The sequence below is a fragment of the Nelumbo nucifera genome, chromosome 3, assembly GCF_055504915.1.
Source record: "Nelumbo nucifera cultivar China Antique chromosome 3, China Antique-T2T, whole genome shotgun sequence".
Classification (NCBI taxonomy): domain Eukaryota; kingdom Viridiplantae; phylum Streptophyta; class Magnoliopsida; order Proteales; family Nelumbonaceae; genus Nelumbo; species Nelumbo nucifera.
In genome coordinates this window covers 99531035-99551817 of record NC_142651.1, presented here as the reverse complement: position 1 = coordinate 99551817, position 20783 = coordinate 99531035, and the positions used below count along the sequence as shown (strand labels likewise).

The following is a 20783-nucleotide window of genomic DNA, read 5'->3' as shown; positions in this document are numbered from 1 at the left end:
AAGAGTCCTCATAAATATTGTATGTTTGGAAATGTCTCGATTTCTTAGGATGATACAATTAGAGAAGGGAACGTTAGAAGGTCTAGGTCAACTGGCAATTTTATGGGCTTTTAGAGGGAATCTTGCATTCTTCTAGAATTGCTCCTTTGGGGTAATGGAGCACAAAGAAGCCATCTGACGTGGCAAACATTGATTTAGTATATATATTGGTTCTGTTGTTGAGTGAAAAAAAAAAAATCTTCTTACCCAATTTCTAGGTCAGGTTTTGGGTTTTATGCAAAAAATGGGCTCCAGCTCAAGGTCTAGGTCAGGCTTGGGTTCGGGCATGAATGTATTCTATTAATAAAAAAGCAAAACCCAGCCCAACCCACACACACCAAAGACCCTTTATTTCTCTCTAATAAAATTATACAAGTAATTTCTTTATTTTATAAAGGGTTCATTTATGATATAGAAAAGATATGATATGGGAAAAACACCTGACCAATCAACTGGAATCATATACTTGATAATGAATCAGATGTTATTTATCAAAATTCATGAGTGGGTTTGATAACTGATTGGTCAAAACTCTTTCCATACCATATCTTTTTCATATTATAGATTTTCCCTAAAACAATTCAATTAGATCTTATTTAGATTCGGATATTCAAATAAAATTGATTGAACTCAAATGTTGGAACATTCAATCAATTTTTCTATTTGGATATTGAATCGAATCCAAATAATTGATCTTTGGAACCACACAATGCCAAAGAAGATGTTTGATTAATGGTCCATTTTCATTACCATGGTATGTGAGTATGGATTGAATGATTTAGGGTAGAAGACTTAAATCTCCCCTGATATTTCACCTAAATAATGAAAATTCCCCTCATTTTTCAAATCATCAGACTTACCTCCCCTAAAAACCTCCCATTTGTTAACTCTCGATTCACGTCTGTTAGCACATGATATCATATGCCGTTTGAGTTTTTTGAAAATTCCAATTTTGAAAAACCTTCCCTAATCGAGAAAAAAAGCAACCTTGAACAGATTCTGGTCATTGGCATCCAACCCACCACTGCAAGTGATGATTTCATCAAATGATAAGAAACACAAACCAAGGTTGTGTTTGGTACCATAGCCACCTGTAACATTTTAGGTCGGCCAATACAAATTTTATGAGAATATTTTTGTTATCACAAATGCTTTGAGTTATCAATACATTTGGTACCATTTTTGTTTATCGAAGAAACATCAAATTTGGTATTTTTACCATAAATGTCAATACCCAATCTGATGCTTATATTTTTTTTAGTGGAAGCGGTTATCTGATGTGATATGATAAGATAATTTCTCTAAAATTTGTATTGATCAACCTAAAACATTACAAATAGAAATGACAACAATACCAAACACAACCCAAATCTATGTAAACAACTGATGTATTGAATGTTTGATTCATCATGTGTTGTTAATTGCAATGCCTAAGCAAAATAGGGAACTGATGAAGGTATATGGGCTTAGAAACTACCAAGCCAAAAGCCATTTACAGATCTATATCATATCCATGAATTCTGGATTAAACATGAGGCATCTTCTAATGAACGTCTCTTATCAAAAAACAAAGCGTGGAGAATCGAAAATGGTGTTTGATTAAAATTTTATACTAAAGATTTATTTTATTAAACAGGAAGAAGGTTAGTTGATGGTCATTTGTGGCTTTGACAAATCTCTACAGTGCAAGAGTTTCCAATGCTTGAGGTTGGGAGGGAATTAGATCAAATCATTGGGATTATCCAATTGATGGGTTTAGAGTTTAGACCTAACCAGCAATGACGGGTCTCCACTCATGTGGCACAAAGTTGCTATGGATTTTATTTTTTCTTTTTTTTTCCGAATGATAATATTTCTGTAATATACAGTTGCTTAAGAGAGAGAATTAAAGTTCTATTATTTGTTCATTTGGTCATTTTGGCCAAAGGATGAGTGCAAATATTCAGTAGAAATACAAGGATGATATTAACAGGTGGTCGGTCAAGTTTTGACTGTCCCAAGGTTGATGAAGGGGTGTCAATTGGATTGGATTTGGTCCAATCCGATCCAGACCAATGTGAATCCATTAGAAATGGACCAGGTCCAATTCAATCCAATGAATATTTTGGATCATTTTGAATTGGTCCAATTCAATGTCTAGACCATCCAATTTGTTCAAATTCGTCTTAATTTAGATTGGTTCCAATCCAAACCTGGTCCATTGACACCTATATTCTTATCTCCTATCAATAGACCAGATATTGGCTCAATCCAACCCAGTTCAACATAAATCCCTTATGGATGGAGTAGGTCCAATATTTTGGACCATTAAGTCTGGACCGGTCCAATTCAAGGTCTTGTTGGTCCGTCCAATCCGTCCAAATTGATTATGGTTTGAACGGGGTCCAACCCAAAACTAGTCCATTGACACCCCTATTGATGATGATGGTTTTTTTTTTTCTCTAAATTAATTACAAATCAATTCAATCTCAAATTTGACCCAGGGATGTTTCAGTTTTCACTTTAAATTTCGGTGTCATTTTGGAAACCTTGCATTCAATTAGTGCATATGTAGGCACCGAACCCAACATCATGTTTGGACGGAAAATGTTGTTTTAGCGCTTAAACTTTTTTTCCTCACACTGATTTAAGCACATCTTAATTTCGATAAGAGCAAATTCCTTTGGAAAGAGTTCTATGGATCCAACATATTATTACCAATTCTAAGAGAAACATCATGTTTATTAAGCACATCAACAAGGAGATTTCTTACCAATTGGACCAAATGGCACCTTTGAGGCTTTGATAGATAATTTGTTGTTAGGCCTCCAACAATTGTTTATTAATCAAGTAGGATTAAGAATAAGATAATTTGTCCTCTTTTTTGATAGGTGTGGGATCGAGTCGAGCTGAGATGAACTTTGGCATGTCTTGGTTCGGTCAACTCAAATACTACTAGGTTTCAAGGTTCAAAATATTGATAAATATCAGCCCGTATCGGTCGATATGTATCGTACCGGGCGCTTTCCGATACAGAGAGTGTATCGGGGTTTTAACTGGTTCAGGGAGTGGACGGACCATCTTAAACCAGCCCCCATTAAACCAGATTTGAAGGAAAACACAAAAGAAAACTACCGATACGCCTCTACCGGCATATTGATATTTTGAACCTTGATAGGTTTGGGTTCGATATTCACAATACACGGTTGAGATGTGCTCTGCGACGCATTGTCCGGGGCGCCGATGCAATTTCGAATAGGAGATGTTGCCGTGACTTTTAGTATCCTGCGGGTAGGAGATCTGAACTAGAATCCCCCCATCTTTCTCTCTCGAGCCAAGTGGCCCAAGTTCAGAAAGCAAGAATAAGAGCAGGGAGCACAAGCTTTGTTTCCTTGACTGTGACTAGAGTATGGACCACCATCATTTCTAGAAGACCATGTCAAACACATTGTTTACAGTTTGCTTTATGGTTTGAGAATCGGAGTCTGCTCCTCTGACCTCTCAGTCTCTCTCAACCCAGAAATGGAGGAAAAGAACGCCATCGGCTGAATTATTTCTACATCTTATGGGGAATTGCATCGATTCCATTATTCTTCCCTTGTCATGATTTTCTAATGAGCCAGAAGCTATGAAACCTCGTTAGCATTAGAGAGAAGAAAGCAACAGCTTCAACAATGGATGTTTGGATCAAGTACTTCCTAAGTTCAAACCATGGTTCCCAATATCTTCCCTAATTAAGTTCAGTCAATTCTTGGTTTTCTTTCTGAATTTCTTCATCATTTTCAATAGGTTTCCCGAAACAATGCTTTCATGTCAGGCTTTAAATGTGAACAAACACAGAGGATAAGGATCAAACCCTAGACCACTTCGTTAAACAAGCTCTGATACCATATTAAGATACCTTTAAACCTAAAAAACTTAAGCTGTCAAGTGAGAGGTTTTTATTTTCTAAACAGTATAAGAGATACTCAAGGCAATGTTCAAAATATCGATACAAGCTGATACACCTGTTGGGGCGTATCAGTCTGTCTTTGCTTGTTTTTATTATTATTTTTTTTTTCAAACTGATTCAGAGGGATCAGTTTGGCCTGACTACCCTGAACCAGGTCAAACCCTGAAACACCCCAATACGACAAGTATCGGCCTATGAAATTTTGAACATTGAGTGAAGGAGATGAAGGCACAGGGAGGGGTAATGGCGAGCACATCAACAAGATCAGAATTCTTCAGTCGACGTGAAAGGTACACTGTTAAGTCTGAAATTGGAGCAAGTGAAGAATTGAGATGTAACTGCCACTCTGTTCTCACTCATCAACAAACAGAATCGAAACGTTATCATTGGTTTCCTCGTACACTACTCATTCTCTTTCTCTCTCAGGAAAATATTCCATTTGCTTCCTTAATCGGAACCCAGCACCCGCCATCGCCATCGCTCGACCATGCTCCATTTCTAACTTGTAGCTCAATAAATAATGCCTCGTATGCCCCCTTTCTGTGTGCATGACTCTCTCTCAGAAATGGAAGGAACCCAAGAAGACAAGGACGTCTCTAAGCTGTTTCTAAAGCTCATGGAGGGATATAGCGACTCTGTAATTGCCCCATTATCTGAGTTTTCTCCGTCCAGGGGAACCGACTTCAACAGAAGAGCTGCTTCAAGTTCAAGGCCACCTCATCAGCAAGAAAGCAGCCGACGAGTCCACATGAACAGACTCTTTGCAACCCTTCAATCCATGGTTCCCAATCTCTTCCATAAGGTTAGTACTGGGATCTCCCCCTTCTGCTTCTTTACATCTATTCTGCAATTTGTGTCAGAATGGTGAATGAGGACCTAATGTTATCAAATCAATTTGTGGGTCTGACGACCAAATGCAGGACACAAAGGTGAAGAATCTGAAGATAGTGGACGAGACAATTGCTTACATAAAAGAGCTCGAGGAATGCTTAGAAGGGCTAAAGCAACGAAAGGCAGTGGTAGAAGCGGCTGCAGTATGCCTGCCCACCCATCGGAATGCATCATCGTCGGTGGACGTTACGGTTTCCGGCAAGGTGTGGTTCTTCGGGGTACGCTCGAAGGTTGTTCGACGGGGTCTGGTGAATGATATTTTCACGGTATTCAATAGGCACGGGGCGGAGGTATTGGGTGCCAGTGTTGCTGTGCATGAGCAGGAGCTGAGGTTAACGGTCACCGCTCTGGTTGACAATGACACCATTAATGGAGCAGCAGCCAACTTTGTTGCAGACACAATCAAGACAGACCTCATTCTCTTACTCTTGATTCCCCCAGGTATCTAAACCTGTACAGAAAGAAGAAAAACAAAAAGAAGAAGAAATACTTTAACCCACCAAACTCTCCTATATGTAGCTTCTGTTTAAACATGAAAAAATCACTTGAAATTTCTTATTATAAATTGGTTTCTCTGGGTTCTTTGTAGTAGTAGTAGTAGTACACCTGCATTCCGTTATTATTTATCCTACTCTGTTTTTGAACCACGATTTCCGACTGTAAGGATAGAGCTGCAGAGAACTTTTCACAAACAAAAATGGATAATCTTCTCCAAACCTACCAACCCTTATCTTCCCCAAAACCTGTAACAGATTGGATTTTCAGAATCGAAATCCTCTAATTTTAAGCAATAAACAAATAAAATAATATGAACAAACAACAAAATTTTTATTTATTTGATTGAAACATGTATAAAATGCACAATCTATCAATTATATTTCACATGAGATTCAAAGCATTATTAATTTCAACACATAAAACACCATCACTAGCCACTAGGGTTATGTATATCCCCTAATATATTGGTATTTCAATTATAAACACTAAGGATATTTTAGTCAATTTAATAAATGAGTCAAGGAGGGTCAGATTCAGTCTAATGCTGTATCTTACCCATACCCATAGTTGTAAGGAGGTGGAAAATGTCATCTCTAACCTTACCAATCAATCCAAGCTCGTTCCCACAAGTAGAATATGCAGCACAGAGAATTAGTTCTCAATTCTAACAAGGATGGCCAGTAATCAATATGTGGTTAGTTCTGTGGGCATTTATAGATGGAGTGTTTATTGTTTTGTTGGGCGTTTCAGGTAACACCCCAAAAATTTACTTTCCACCTCAGCTTAAAGTACGTCACACGAGCATTTCATTTCAACAAACGCTGGGGCGTTGGGGGACGCCTCATGCACACAAATCCAAGCATTTCTATTTTTTAGTGTTTATTTGATAAGCATTAAAACCTAACAGTGGTTTCATGCATAATAAACGAAACGCCTATGTGATGCTGTTATTTGATTAGCAGTTCATGTCTTCATGAAATTTTAAAGGGCATTCTCTTAGTAAAGAAATACATAAAAATGAATATACTGATTACCTGTTTGTGTAGATCTGTTCTCTAAAGAACTCATCTAGCAATGGCTGTACCATGCTGATTACCAGTAATATCTGCCACAAAACAAGATCTGTTTCATTCTCACTACAAACCCAAAGAAGGTCTCAAACTCATCCCATCTATGTTGCAATCTTACCACGCATAGGTATAAATCTTGAACTCTTTACCCAAATATGCATTACCATGACCATGAATGATCATGGTCTGTTTCTTACAAACTGCAACTACTGCCACTACTTGACTTCAGATGCTAATATACAACATAAAACCAAAGAAGAGTATAGAGTGCACCAAAATAGATCTAGAAAAACCAGGTGTAGAGTTCCTATTCACATGTTAGCTAGTACTTCAGTCATTAGCCTTAGCAAAACGCCCCTTGATCCTTGTCCTGCCTTCCGCACGAACATTCCGGGATTCATACCAGATGTGTTTGTTGTATCTGTTTTTTCCCAATTATAAGAGTCAGCTCGTTAAATATAAATTTAATAACAACAAAGATGGAATGTACTGAGATTCAGGACAACAAAGATGAAAAAATTCCAGACTGACATGGACCTAGCCCAATTTTGATTAGGTTAATAACTAAAACTTGCGATTAGAAAAATGCTACCTAAAACCAGTGTTCTGTTTAAAAGTTACTTGACATCAAAATTTCTTGAGATTATGGGCCCCAACATTCATGAGTGAACCTCCCTGTATTCATACTGTTAAGGCTTTTAAATTTGAAAGAGGGGAAATGGTGTGATTACCTTCTTGCTTTCTTCTTTTCTTTGTACCGTGAGATCGCCAAGTCCCTGTCAATTCTGGTTGGTTCATGCTGACCAACTTTTTGCAAGCCTTGCAAGCTCTCTCTGATGATGAGATGCTGTGACTGCTCTTTGCAACCAACATTAGTATGACTTCCACTGCTACCATCTTCCCCAGGTTCACCAAGAACTAGAAAATTTTCCTCTGAACGGTTATCTGGAAAGGTAATCAAAATGGGAACCTGATCTGCTGCCTCACTATAGTCACCATGCCATTGAAATGCATTTACCTGTCATAAAGATAAGTCAAATACTTGGCTTCACTAGGCAAATATCACTTCTATTTCTAAATTGAAAAGACGAGAACATTACATCAAGTCAACCATAACCTCAGAATGCCTCAGAGCAACCATAAACATCCAAATAGTCAAACCAAACCAAAGGCTGAAGTAGAAATCAAACAACAGATTAAACCCCTACAAATGGACCATCTACATCATTACCCCATAAAAGAGTATAAAGAATTCCTTTATACCAAAGAAAATTTAAATGCACAATATTATGTAACTGTGTCATAGAAACATACACTATTAGGAGTTTGGAATAGTGGATTAAAATGAAAGCTTTATTTTAACCTTTTCTTCACCAGAATCCTTAAGCCACTAGAAGGTCAATCAAGTAACATTGGCAACACAATCAACCATCAAAATTTAATTCTCAAAAAGAATACAAATCCATGCCCATGTCTATCCTCTACAATGTGAAAGGATGAATAAAAGACAAGATAAAATCTAGTATATCTAAATGGCTCTTTGGCTGTCATATGGTCATCACAACCTAATTCCACCATATAACAAGTCTGATCTATAGTGTATGGGCACAACAGTTCACTGGGTGAGGCTTTTCCTTTCTTTATAAATTCCCAAGAGGTAGCCACCACCAATAGAACCTTGGACCTCAAAGTGGCAAGGCCAAATACCAAGGACTACTATATCAGTTATCAACTCAAGCATCATAATCCCATACCAAAAAGATCTATAGAAGAGGTCAATTCCCACCTATAGAACAGTCCCAAAACAGACTACAAACAAAGAAACAACCATTCTTGTAGACCTCCTTCCTCTCATCAGAGGAAGAGGGGGGGGATCCTGAATCCCAAGCTAACCCTCAAGTAGGTTTACCAGCCCCAAGGACTGCGACCATTTAATTAAGGAATATTAACCCTTCAAGAACTGCAACCTCAACTACTATCCTTCAGTTCTTCACCACCACTTCCCATGTAACTGATCAAGAAACAACAAAGCTGAAAATACAGGAAATTTCTGAAAACAAAACTGGAATCAAACAAAAGCACTCATATGACAAGATTAGAAATAGCTAAGAAGGAAGTGACAATAAGTAAGAAACTGATTCAATCTAATCCAAGGGGGAAAGGAACCTCACATCGAAACCAGGTGCTAAGGTTGGCCCTGTCCCATGTTCTATTCCTGTATCTACATATCCAGTCTGGAAGCTTCGTTCCTGTACTGAGGGTTGGAGTCCAAGAAATGATTCGACCACCCCATTTTCTGAACTCAAGCTTCTCTCCAACTTTGCCAGTTTGCAGAGCTGACGTAATATCTCTTCTTTGTGTTTCCCACAAGCTGATTTCCTGTTCTGATGCAAAGACGATATCCAAAAGGCTGTTAATAAATAGTTATAGTTATAAAGCATAGACTAACAAGAGCCTCTGTCCAAAAGTAAAGGAAATCAGACTACTACAGTTTGAGACTTAGAGTGAGATCAAGCGCAAATTCACATAATAAAGTGAATTTGATACTCAAAGAAATTAGAAGACGAACACAAACTGAACAGAAAAAGGGAGCTTTCTGAGCCTTTTTTACCTTGGGAAGAGGAGGAACCACCATAGGTAGGAAGTTATGAGTGGAATCACTCGAAACAATAAGATCGTCAAAACTAACAACAGGAGTGTCCCGTACTAACTCATCCGTGAAACTATCAGCCATCCCCATCGATCCATAGGGACCAGAGACCACCAAGCAATCATCCATGGCGTCCCCCATCAGTAACAGAGACTTGTTCCCCACGTCTTCAAACCCAAGAATGGAAGACAAGTCAACCGCCGAAGGACAACCAGAGAACCCCTCGAGAGGCCTCCTGTCGTGAAGAGAGGATGAGGATGAGGAAGAGCAACCACCATGAGCATCCCAATCGCAGTTCTGGCAAAGAACGAGATTGTCCGTGGAACAGAAGATTGAAGCCGGCTTAGAAGCACAAGCATCGCAAAGCTGCGAGCGAGAGTGCTTACCGAAGAGTGGGTTCCCCGAGTGGACTTCACGGTCGCAGGAGAAACAAAGCTTAGCTGTGTCGGCCCGGCAGTATAAGGGAGCTCTGGATTCTCCACAGAAATCACAGAGACCATGCAGCGTTACTTTTGCAGCCAAGTGCTGCTGCTGTTGTAGTTGCTCATCTTGTTCAGCTGCTTCTTCTACCACATATCTCGGCTGTTGTTGTTCGCGACGTCCAGGGTCCCCTCTAAAATTAACCATTTTCAGAAGAAAGGAAGGAAGAAATCAAGAAAAGGAAGGATGGAGGAGGAGAGAGAGAGACTGTTTCTCGTAAGGAGAAAGGTGGGCTTGCTTCTTTTTTGAGCAAAAGATGGGAAGATGTGAGTTTTGGCGGGTTCTGTGGATTTTTATTAGTGAGAGCCTGAGAGGTTTGAGAGTGGAGATAAGATGATGAGAAAACAGACGAAGTAGGGGTGTAGACCTTTCGCTGTTGGATTGGATGAGACAACGAGAAGTGAAGAATAAAGCCACCAACTCCAATGGAAAGAAGCAAACTTTTCGCAGTTAGATTGGATCGCTGCTACCTTGCAACTTGCAGCAAGTAGTGGAAATCAGATGGATGGCTTTATATGCTTATGTAGACTGCAACTGCCAAAGTTATCTACTCTGCCTTCTAGTTCTAGAGAGTCAGAAACGAGAGCAGAGCATGCCCACTTGTCACGCTTTCCTGTATTACGTGTCAATCAAACGCTAGGTCAGATCGCTCACATGGATGGAGGCAGCTATTAGCTACCTCCAGTCCTCCCTCAATCCCTCTCACTCTTGGGCCTTAAAATGAATTAAGCTGAAACTGAAAATCACAACTATCACAAGATTTGGGGTGCAATTTTAGTAGGCCCAATCCAGCCCAAAATTTTTAGGTAGTCCAAACCCAGTCAGAGCCCAATTTCAGTACATGCATTCATACAAATATATATATATATATATATACATATATACATACATGTATAATTTTAAAATGAATTCATTGATTAATCCGAACCCAGCTCAAGCCCGAACCCAACCTAAATACATCAAATTATTGTACGAATTGGACTCGAATTGAATAGATCAAACTTGATCTTGGGCTTGGGCCTTAAACCCAGAATCTTAAGATTGGGCCCAGGTTTACCACCTAGACACTGACTATTATTGTTTAGTAATTGTGTAACTGAACTTTTTGGCAAGTTTAACTGTCTAAATCAAAGAAATAGAACTAGAAATTATCTATATTGGTGTTGAATGGATTTAAATTATTTTTAACCAAAAAAAATCTAATAAAGAAAATTAGAAACGTGAAAGGAGGGACAGATTAACTTATCACTGAATTTGAACAAGACTAATCGACTTGAATTTAGCTTCTTTTAGAAAAAGAGGGAGTAATCAAAGTTGGCAAAATCTATAATGTATTTTGTTAAACCTGAAAATACATTTTGTGAAACTTGAACCAATGAAAAATTAAACAAGCTGGAACAAAATTAGTTGAGATGTGCATTTAACATGCACCCAACATTAATAAATGCACTATGATTGAACTCTCAAAATTTTTATCTTCTACTCCTCCCCCCCCCCAATCTACTGCTTTAGTGATCTACGTCAAGGTTCAAAGTATGGATACATATTGGCCCGTATCGGCCGATACATATCGTGCCAATGGCTTTCCAATACGTCCCTCTAGGGGTTGTATCGGGTCAGACCATGGTTCAAAGGGTAGTCGGGCCTTAAATCGATCCCTCTGAACCGGTTGTGAAAAATAAATAAATAAACAAAACTTAAAAAAAAAAAGTACCAATGGCGTATCAGCCTATGTCAATACTTTGAACCTTGATCTACATATACTATTTAATGCCAATATTTGCCTTTGGTTAACCAAAATACTTTAATAGCAACACATCATATAGGGCATATTCTTAAAGTACCCCTAAATTTTAGGAAATTGATTTACTCACCCCTACCGTATAGGAATTGATTTAAAGTATCCCCAAGTTTTCTGACAATTGACTAACTCCTCCCCTAGGATTAGTGTCTATTAGTGTTCCATCACAATCCGTTTACATAACCGCGTGATATACATAATTTTTTAAAACCCAATATTACCTTGGTGGTCGATTTTGCCCCTCTATTATTCTTCAAATTTTCAAAGTCTCTAATAATCCAGTAGTTATCTCCATGAAATTTTTTTCCATAAAATCTTAGAAATTTCAATGCTTCACCATGGAACTTGGCTTCTTCTTTTTCGCAGTCGGAATATGGAAATAGGGGTTTGGGGAAGGCTACCCTCATTGGTTGCATTCCAAAATCCTAAGTTAAGTTAATGATATTATTTATTTCTTTTGATAGTCATTGAAATCCTTATACTCCAGTTCATGCAGGTTATGGGATTAACTAAACCAGCAATGCATTCTCTTAGAAATAAGATAGTTTGGATTCCTTCTGGGATTGAAACAGGTTTCTCCCAAGAAATGAAAATGCACAACGCTTAGAAGAAGAACTCCTAAAACGTTGGTCAGAGTTTATTAATTTGATCTCATCACCAAAGATGTTGATGGGCATTGCAAAACGTTGGCAAGCAGAATTATTTGATTTTGTAAAAGAGGTAGGTCATTTATCGCAGAGTACTATTTTTTAAAATCAATAATTAAAAATCACATCTATATTAAAGATCTTTCACTTCACCAGCATTTAAAAAAGGAAAGACCAAAAACTCTTAGAGTCTAGACACATATAGCAGCTCACCCTTTGAACACTCTTGATGTTTGAAACTTGCCGTTAACATCATCCCCTTTAAAATCCACGGTTGCCATTTGAACACCGTTAATGAAGGCTTGTTGCCGTTAATGGTTGGGGGAGAAGGGTTTGAGTCTGAGAATGCCAGGGTTTGGAGTTTTTTCTCATTATTTAGTTAGTTGTTGTTTACAAAGATTTTACATTTTATTAATTTTTTACCCTTCTTAGAGCTAATCCTCCATTGGTTTTGTTTTTATTTGATCTTGTTCATAACTGGATTTGGAGTATTGACTGTGAATTAATTTGTTTGAAGATATTAGAAGTTTCTTGCTCGTAACTGGTTTTGGAAGTTTCTTGTTTAAATGTTTCATTTTAAAATTTTAAAGAAGAATGATGGGTGACATAGTCCTCTTTTTCATATTTCCATTAATGGAACCAACAATCGAAGGATTTAATCAATTGTTAGAAAAATTAGGGGCACTTTAAGACAATTCCTAAACACTAGGGGTAAGTAATTTTAAAGTAAGAAATTGATTCAATTTCCTAAAATTTAGAGGTACTTTAAAAAATTTGCCCTATCATATATAAGGTAATATAATTAAATATTAATTTTTAAATCCAATCAGTGAGTTATTTTTATCTATAATCCCATCAAATCCACTCAATGAGTTAAGATACTGAAAGAAATTTTACTCTCACCGGGTCTTCGAAGGGTTGGATTGGATATGAGCGTCGGCTAATATGTATCGCATCAAGAGCTTCCCAATACACCCCTACAGAGGGTGCATCGGGGTTTTGACCGGTTTAAGGGGTGGACAGACCTTATATCGGCCCCTCTGAACTAGAATTGATAAAAAAAAAAAAAAAAAACTACCACTACTCTACCGACGTATAACCATTTTGTTGTGCAACCCCCCCCCCCCCCCCCCCCCCTTGCACCCTTCCCCAACCCCCAACCCACCCACCCACCCCCAAAAAAAAAAGAAGACGAAAAGAATAGAAAAGAAAAGAAAAGGGGATTACTGTGGACTTTTGTCATTAATCAAACACTCAGTTTTCTTCCTGTTTGTTTCGAATGCATCCTTTCAAATCTCATCGGAATCTACAGTACTTGCCACAATTGAAAAGAACATCAAACCAGATAGCAATTTAAAGAAAACCTTACGTGATATTTCATAAACTTCAATGATTCTGAAGCCAAAATAATAGTAGAAGGGAAAGGGGCATGAAAATGAATAAATAAATATATATTGAATAACCTGTTTGACAAAAACAGAGATTATTTTATATCCAACAGATCTAATTACTTCCTCAAAGAGAGAGTTCTGTTAGGCACCGCCACATCTACACAGCTTTCGACATCTTTTTCTTTTTTTTTTTTTACTTTTTTGATCAGTACATAGCTTTCGTTATCATCTTTATCTCTAACCTAAATGCTCCTTTAGTGGGGGTAAACCCGTGCTCTTTCACATTCTCCACATCCTGTTTTTCTCCTTCACAATCGCGCAACCTCTCGGACCTAGCTAACTGTGCTGAAAATGCATACATCCTCACCAATAACCACCCACCTGCATGCTCGTATCACAAATAATGTATTGAAATATCAAGCATCGAGCTAGGAATTTTCTCCATGGAAAATCTGCAAATTTCAATGACACTTCATCAACTGATCAGCTTTCCAAATTTACAGGAAAACCAGTTCTGATCACAACCAGCAGCCCTGGAGAATTCAGTTACAGTCCCGTAATTTACATGCCTAGCAAATGGTGGTTCCATCGCAACAGGCGAGAAAATCCAACTCCACAAACATCTATAACAAAACAGCAAAAAACAGGGGATACATCAGAATATTAAAGTGCAAATATTTACGAACTCGGATTTAGAGTTGTGCTGAGTTGAACCTGTTTAGTAAGGATTGTATATTCTAAGTTTTAAATGTGATTGTAAATCAACTTAATTGTGCTAATGACAAGGTTAAATTTGACATGAAAGGTTTGGTTCATAAACCCTGGGGACTTTCAATGACTCGGAACATTAAAAATCAATTACATCCTATGAAGTAAAAAATTATTAAATTCTGTAGAAAGAAACCTATTGAGAAAATTTGGTCAAAGCCAAAATTCATCAAGTCAACTGATTTTTTATATCTTGAACTAGGAGAAAAAAGAATATTGAACAGAGAATATCCTAAATAAGTCAAGTACTCACCTCATTAAGGAATCATCGACCTTGTATTACTCTGTAATTGAGGACTAGGTCATCACTCTTTTTCCATATATATGCTCGAACTGTTGCTAAGCTCATGTCAGGAGATAAGACCTGAAAAAGTGCCAAAATAAAATCTACAATGGCCTCATTTACTAAATACAATATTTTGAAAAACAGGGGGTGGTTGCAATTGGGGCAGTTGTTCAACTCTCTAGTTAACATTTAACAAATCTGGCATTTAACTGTCTTGGTGTGTCCAACTCCTAAACATTGTTGACTTTTATGTGAATGTGGCATGGGGGTAAAGTATTTGCCCAAGGGCATCTGCCAATATTGACCTCCCGAAGTGACAACACAAGGACATCTATAAGTAAATACAAAATATAAAAGACTTCAATATAAATTAACAATAAGGATTATTAAAACAAAAACTTCAAAATCTCATGTATTGCATGCACCCAGTGATTTAAAAGACATGCCTAGGCGCTTAAGGTGAGGTGCATTTTAAGGTATGCGCCTTGCCTAGACCCCAGGCGCAGGACTTTCAAAAGCATTTTAAGGTGTACACCTGCCTTGCACTTCAGCCCGGGCATGCACCTTTTTTATTTTTTGTACTTTTTGTTCTTTTTTGAACCTAGTGGCTGGGCTGGGGGCTCCGCTCTTGGACCCCCAATCAAGCCCCACTCACCAAAGCTTCAACAACCCCCCATTTACTAATGTTGCTCATTCATCATCCTAGTAAAATATCTTCTTAACTGTAGGTTCACTCAAAGGATATGGTCCCACTTCTTGAATATGGCAGGTTACAGCTGGGCTTTTCCAAAACACATTATGGACATCTTGAATCAATGGCAAGGAACAGGGCTTAGCAAAAGGGGTAAAGTCTTTTGGCAATCAGTGCTACATGCAGTGATGTGGGGTGTTTGGGATGAAAGAAACAACCGCATCTTCGACAATAAAAGCAGAACCTTGGAGGAGTTAATCTCAGATACTACCTATCTTTGCATCCTTTGGACAGTGAATTCAGCTCTGTTCAAAGGACTTTCAGTCAATGATCTTATCAGAGATATTCACCCCTTTCTGTTTCTCCCTCATCCCCAGCAAACATCCTTGAGGCATCCTGTCTCCATCAGTGAAGGTGTGATAACCCTTAATTTTGACGGTTGTGCCTTAGGCAATCCAGGACTTGCAGGTATTGGTGGTACAATAAGGGACGAAAGGGGCAATTTTTGCTGGACTTTTAGTGGTCCAATCGGCTGGGCTGACTCCACAAAGGCTGAAGTGATGGCTGCTCTCACCAGAATCAGGATAATAAAGAATCTGGGAATTCAGAATTTGATCATTGCAGGTGATTCAGAAAATATGATAAAATGGTTAAGAGACAAAGAGGGGGGCCCTTGGAGACTGTATCACTATCTGACTGAAGCTTAGGATTCTTTGGATGGTTTGAATGTTAATTTAGTTCGGATTCCCAGGGAACACAATCATACTGCAGATGGCCTAGCTAAATTTGGTGTGTATTTGGAGCATTTGTATAGCGACAAGCTTCCTCCTTTGTAACTTGTAGGGGTTCCCCCCTGCTTTGTATATCTTCCCTTGATCCCCCCCCCCCCTCTTTCTTCTTAATAAATTCTGGTTAAATTTTCTCAAAAAAAAAAATCTTCTTAAAGGACAATTAAAATTATAAAATCATTTTTTGTAAGGAATAAGAATTTAAGACCCAAGCATCGATGTATTTGGGTTTGCCTCAAGGGACTTGGTAAAAAGGGAGCTCGTAGAATCAAGAATGCAAGATGTTTTACATTTCAAGTAATGCAATTGAAGAAAAAAAGAAATTGTGGGTTTTACATGCTTGAAAACAATTTTATGAAATAGTTTCAAGGCCAGAAATGTTGTATGGATCTGAGTGTTGGGCAATCAAAAAATGGCATGCCCAAAACTAAGTTAACAAAAATGAGAAGGTTGAGATGGATGAGTGGGAAAACTAGAAAGGACAGGATTAAAAATAAACATATTTGAAGGAAACATGTAGTAGCTCCAATAGGTAAGAAGATGATGTAAAGTAGACTAAGATGGTGTGATCACGTACAGAAAAGACTAGCTACAGCACCAGTTAGTGATCTGTTACAACTTACAAGTTGGAGGATCTAGAAGAGGTAAGGGCAAACCACAAGGACATGGGTTGAAGTAGTAAGAAGTAAGTTAAGCTCATAATTTAATAATGGACATGGAACTGATCAGAGCAAATGGTAGAACAGGATTCATGTAGCCAACACCATATAGTCAGGACAAGGATTAGTTGAGTTGAGTTGAATCTGGTAAGAAAATGCAATAGTCAAGTAGGGCCAAAAAACCAATTATCCACTTCACCCTCAATAAGGAAATAACTGCCACTAACAAGATAATTTTTCTTATCAAGAATATACTTATTAAGACCCCCACCAACTTTCTACCAATCAAATGCTTGTTTTAAGATTTTCCTGGTGAATCTTGAAATTTTTCTCTGTTTCACTTTGAGGATAACCAAACTTAAAGATTAACAACATGAGGGGAAATGGGTACCATATGACAACAAGATAAATATTCAGCAGAGAGAACACTGAAATACAAGTCAACAAGAACGGGTAACCAACAATATTTACGACAGTTAAGTTGATGAGATGAAAATCTTGGATTTCGAAGGACATGGATTCCAAAACCCGTAACATTAGAACCATGAATTTTTTTAATGGGTTTATAACCATGTTGATTCAAGAGGTATTTTTGGTTCCTTGTTCCAATATAGTCAAAACCTCCCAACTCACCAATTAACTTGCTAACAAGCTATTAAGTATTTTCTTAAATATCAGCCAATATTCACTTGCCTGGTTATTGCACAAAATCTCTATGGAAGGTTTTAGCTTTTGCCAGGGCTTCAAGCCAGGGCGGAAGGAGCCATCCCCTCCAAGTGTTGCGAGTTGTGATTGTCCTCCAGGCAAACCTGGAGCAAATGTTCCATCAGAATTTCCACCATCCAATGGCTTGTCAAGAACCATCTTTTCTACGACATAGTTAATAACCTGTAGAAACAAAAATAAATTCCTTAAACAAGTCCATATAAGACAAAGAACATCTGTAAAATATATATGTATGTATAATCCTTCTCCCAATGTTCACACAATATAGAGCATTGTTTGGAACAGGTCAAGCCTTCTAAAAAGGAAGAATGAAGATGTGATCACTGGTAGAATTGCCCAACGAGATAAGTGGTTCAATGTAAATAAAACAAAGGGAAGAAGTGGAAATGGAGATCCTATTTTTATTATTTGGAAAGAAGAGAGAAAATGAGAACAGGGACCCACTTGTAAAAAGAATAACATTAGATGCTTTCAAAAAATAAACTTTCAGTGGTTAATAGCCACTTCTGGATGGACTCTCTTTTCTTCCAACTGGGTGTACTGCAACAAAGCTGTTGCCTACTAGCATTTTTCCCAACAAGAAAAACTTATACCTGATTTTGCTTTCACACTTCACCTTTATCCATGCCTCAATTGTTAACAGTCTAGTTTTGTGCATGGTTTCTTTATATGTTAAACATCATAAAAGATTAAAAAAAAAACAATTTAGCTCATTCTCTCTTTATCAATCATTATGCATTTCGCATCTTGTTGATTGATACATGTATGATGAAATTATCAGTGGCAGGCATATCCAGTGATACAGATATCCAAAACCATTTGCCCTCCAGGCCCAATCATACAAAAATCATCTAGTCTCAGGAAATCCACTAAATAATCTACAGGTAGGATACTCATAAATAAATTTTCTGGAGAGCCATTTCAAATATCATCTGATCTAAAAATAAATTAAGTACAAGGCAAATGATCTAAATGACCTTACTTTATGTATCCGCAGTATCCGAGGTGCACTCAGTTTCCCTTGTGTAAGAACTTGGGCTGTTGAACCTTCACATGGATGTAAGTAAAAGCTGCACCTGCAGAAAACAACACTATGTCAAGAAAGAACTTCCTTTGTTAGGTCTCATTTAGGATATCCAAGATTCTTAATTATATATAAGAGTACAGATGTTTGAGCTATGAGCTATTCAGTGTATTCTAGAACACTGTAAGAATTTTTCATTCAAAATTTGTCTACTTTTGTCAAAGATTCAACATTAGAAAAACCACCTTTGTAATATAAGCCCTTTGATGCAAGGTCTTTGAAAAAAGAGAGGTGAATTAAAGTCAGAACATTACTTGGTATTTTCTTTGGGTGGTAACCGATTATTCAAAACACAATCCAGACACCACCATGGAAAGTCCTTCTCATCTTCACTGCCATCCAACTCAGTTATTTTCTTTCTCCATGGACCTCCATGAGAGCCTTCAGTAATTATAGAAGGTGGGGAAACTGTCGAAAACTCAAATGGAGGATAGACCATAAAGTCATTCTCCATGTTACCATCAATCTCAACTCTTGAGTGAGTATGGCTTCTAACAGCCATATCCCTTGCTGATGGATCACCATTTGCTGAAGCTTGTTGTCCAGACCTTTGCCTTCTTTTGGCCAACCAATGAACCAATAAACCCTTAAGGGTCTCACGTGCTAGATTGACCTGTAGATTTCATGAAATTAATAAAGAACCATTTGTTTGAATAAACCTAGATAAGAAATATTAATGTTTCATATCCATTGGAACATAACTCTCTTTACAATACTGGGGAGAATTTGACAGCAACAGATAATTATATGTTTGAATCCAAGAGATGCCCCAAATTGGAAGATATAGATAAGGTGGAGCTAGGATCTCTTTTACCTTTTTTTTTTCCCATTTTGGTGGGGTTTATAGATCTGAATTGTAATAATTGGAAATTCCATCACCCATGTACACATTGTACATGAGAAAATACAATAGTGCCTGGCCCCTTCTTATATTTCTGCAGCAATATAATACAACCTAATATAACTAATAAAAATATGGCAAATCCTATGGTGCATCCATTGCACCATGCAGCAACAGACGTGATTCGTTGAACATGATGGTAAGTGCATATTGTTAAAAATGAAAATACAGTTTGTGAAACATGAACTGATGAAAAGTAAGCAGACTTTAATGTGATTGGTTGAGATCTGAATTTAATGCGCAGCCAATATTAGTGAATGCACTGTAGTTGAACTCTAAAAATATATGTTTCATAAATTAAGCTCCTGCAAATGGATTTAGAATTAAGACTTACTCCTAGAATTGAACAAGAAATTTAAAGTCATGACAATAACAGAAACAGCAGTTTAACATATATAGAGCTTGGTAGAAGAATTAACATTTTCTCATATAGTTTTTTCAACATATAAATTTGATTTCATTAATACAAATGCATATATTTAATAGATTATACACAAAATATGTCATGTTTTTCATTCTGCATTTTTAAAAGAACATATTAGAAATATATTCATCTTCAGCCCTATCTTTTCATCATTCCATGTACATTTTACCAAATTTATCATATTTTTTATTCTTGAAATCAAAACCTTATGCAAACTTTTGTTGCATATGAAGGACTAGGGGGCGGGGCAGAAGCAAAAACGACCCAGTGGTAATAACGGTGATAGATCATAGATGGAATGTCTTTAAAATCAACCAAACAATAGCCAACAGTGATAAGTTTCAACAATTACATTTTTCCCAAAATGTTCATCGCATTACCATTTGGCCTTTTTTATAACCTTCCTTAGCACTGTAGGAAAGTCAACAATATTAAACACAACAATTCCAACAAATTAAGACCGAATAATTAATCAAGCAATTAATGCATTTCCACCACATACCAACAAGATCAATGACCTTTCACTCCATAGAATCACAGAATCCAAACTTGATTAAAACAGTAACAGCAACTGTATATTGGCATTTTTTATCAATAACTGTATATTGGCATTTACTGATCCAAAAAAACTGTATATTGGCATTTAGCATCTGTAAGAACACGGTAGCCTTTGATGAGTCAGAAAATGAAACTGAGATTGCTCTCTCAGAGTGAAATTAGCCATTTATAATTTGATACCAGTGTTTTAAAAGCACAAGGCGCAAAAAAAGCGCAAGGGCCAATTTGCGCCTGAGGTGCAAGGCAAGGCGTGCGCCTTTTTAAGCAAGGCGCAAAATTACAAAAAAAAAAATCTAAAAAAATCAAAAAAAAAGGTCAGAAAATTAAAAAAGAAGCCAAAATTTTTTTTTTAAATGCAAAAAATTCAAAAAATATTAAACATAATGTAAATAAAAAATATAAACTTAAATTATAAAATAAATGTTTTAAAAAACCTATTATCTAAAATTAAAATACATAAGCATAACATGTAAAGCGTATTCAAATGAAAATTTAAAAAT

At 37.2% G+C, this 20783-nt stretch overlaps 2 protein-coding genes across 7 annotated transcripts in view; both read right to left on the bottom strand.

The window, feature by feature from the left end:
* Window positions 1-4211: 4211 nt before the first annotated feature.
* On the bottom strand, window positions 4212-10044 carry LOC104588942 (zinc finger protein CONSTANS-LIKE 13-like). Of its 5 annotated transcripts, XR_016084612.1 has the most exons (8): window positions 9041-10038; window positions 8601-8813; window positions 7161-7447; window positions 6745-6850; window positions 6394-6464; window positions 5468-5604; window positions 4939-5312; window positions 4212-4814 (listed from the first exon to the last, which is right to left on the bottom strand). XR_016084612.1 is itself a non-coding variant. In XM_088902144.1 (5 exons), the coding sequence occupies exons 1-4, from the start codon at window positions 9704-9706 to the stop codon at window positions 6760-6762; spliced, it is 1257 nt and encodes a 418-aa protein (XP_088758270.1). In that variant the 5' UTR covers window positions 9707-10038; the 3' UTR covers window positions 6378-6464; window positions 6745-6759. The 5 variants fall into 5 exon arrangements, 2 of the variants coding, with proteins under 2 accessions (XP_088758270.1, XP_088758269.1); XR_016084611.1 differs by having other exon boundaries at window positions 4939-5604; XR_016084613.1 differs by lacking the exons at window positions 4212-4814; window positions 5468-5604 and having other exon boundaries at window positions 5175-5312.
* A 3395-nt stretch (window positions 10045-13439) lies between these two features.
* The window catches only part of LOC104588940 (uncharacterized), a 50041-nt gene continuing 42697 nt past the window's right edge, over window positions 13440-20783 (bottom strand). For both annotated transcript variants that reach the window (XM_010247077.2, XM_088900526.1), the window contains 5 exons: window positions 18655-19013; window positions 18299-18392; window positions 17284-17478; window positions 14420-14530; window positions 13440-14021 (listed from right to left, as the gene is read on the bottom strand). In XM_010247077.2, the coding sequence (XP_010245379.1) occupies window positions 14432-14530; window positions 17284-17478; window positions 18299-18392; window positions 18655-19013 (747 nt within the window). In that variant the 3' untranslated portion in view covers window positions 13440-14021; window positions 14420-14431. The remainder of the gene's footprint in view (window positions 14022-14419; window positions 14531-17283; window positions 17479-18298; window positions 18393-18654; window positions 19014-20783) is intronic.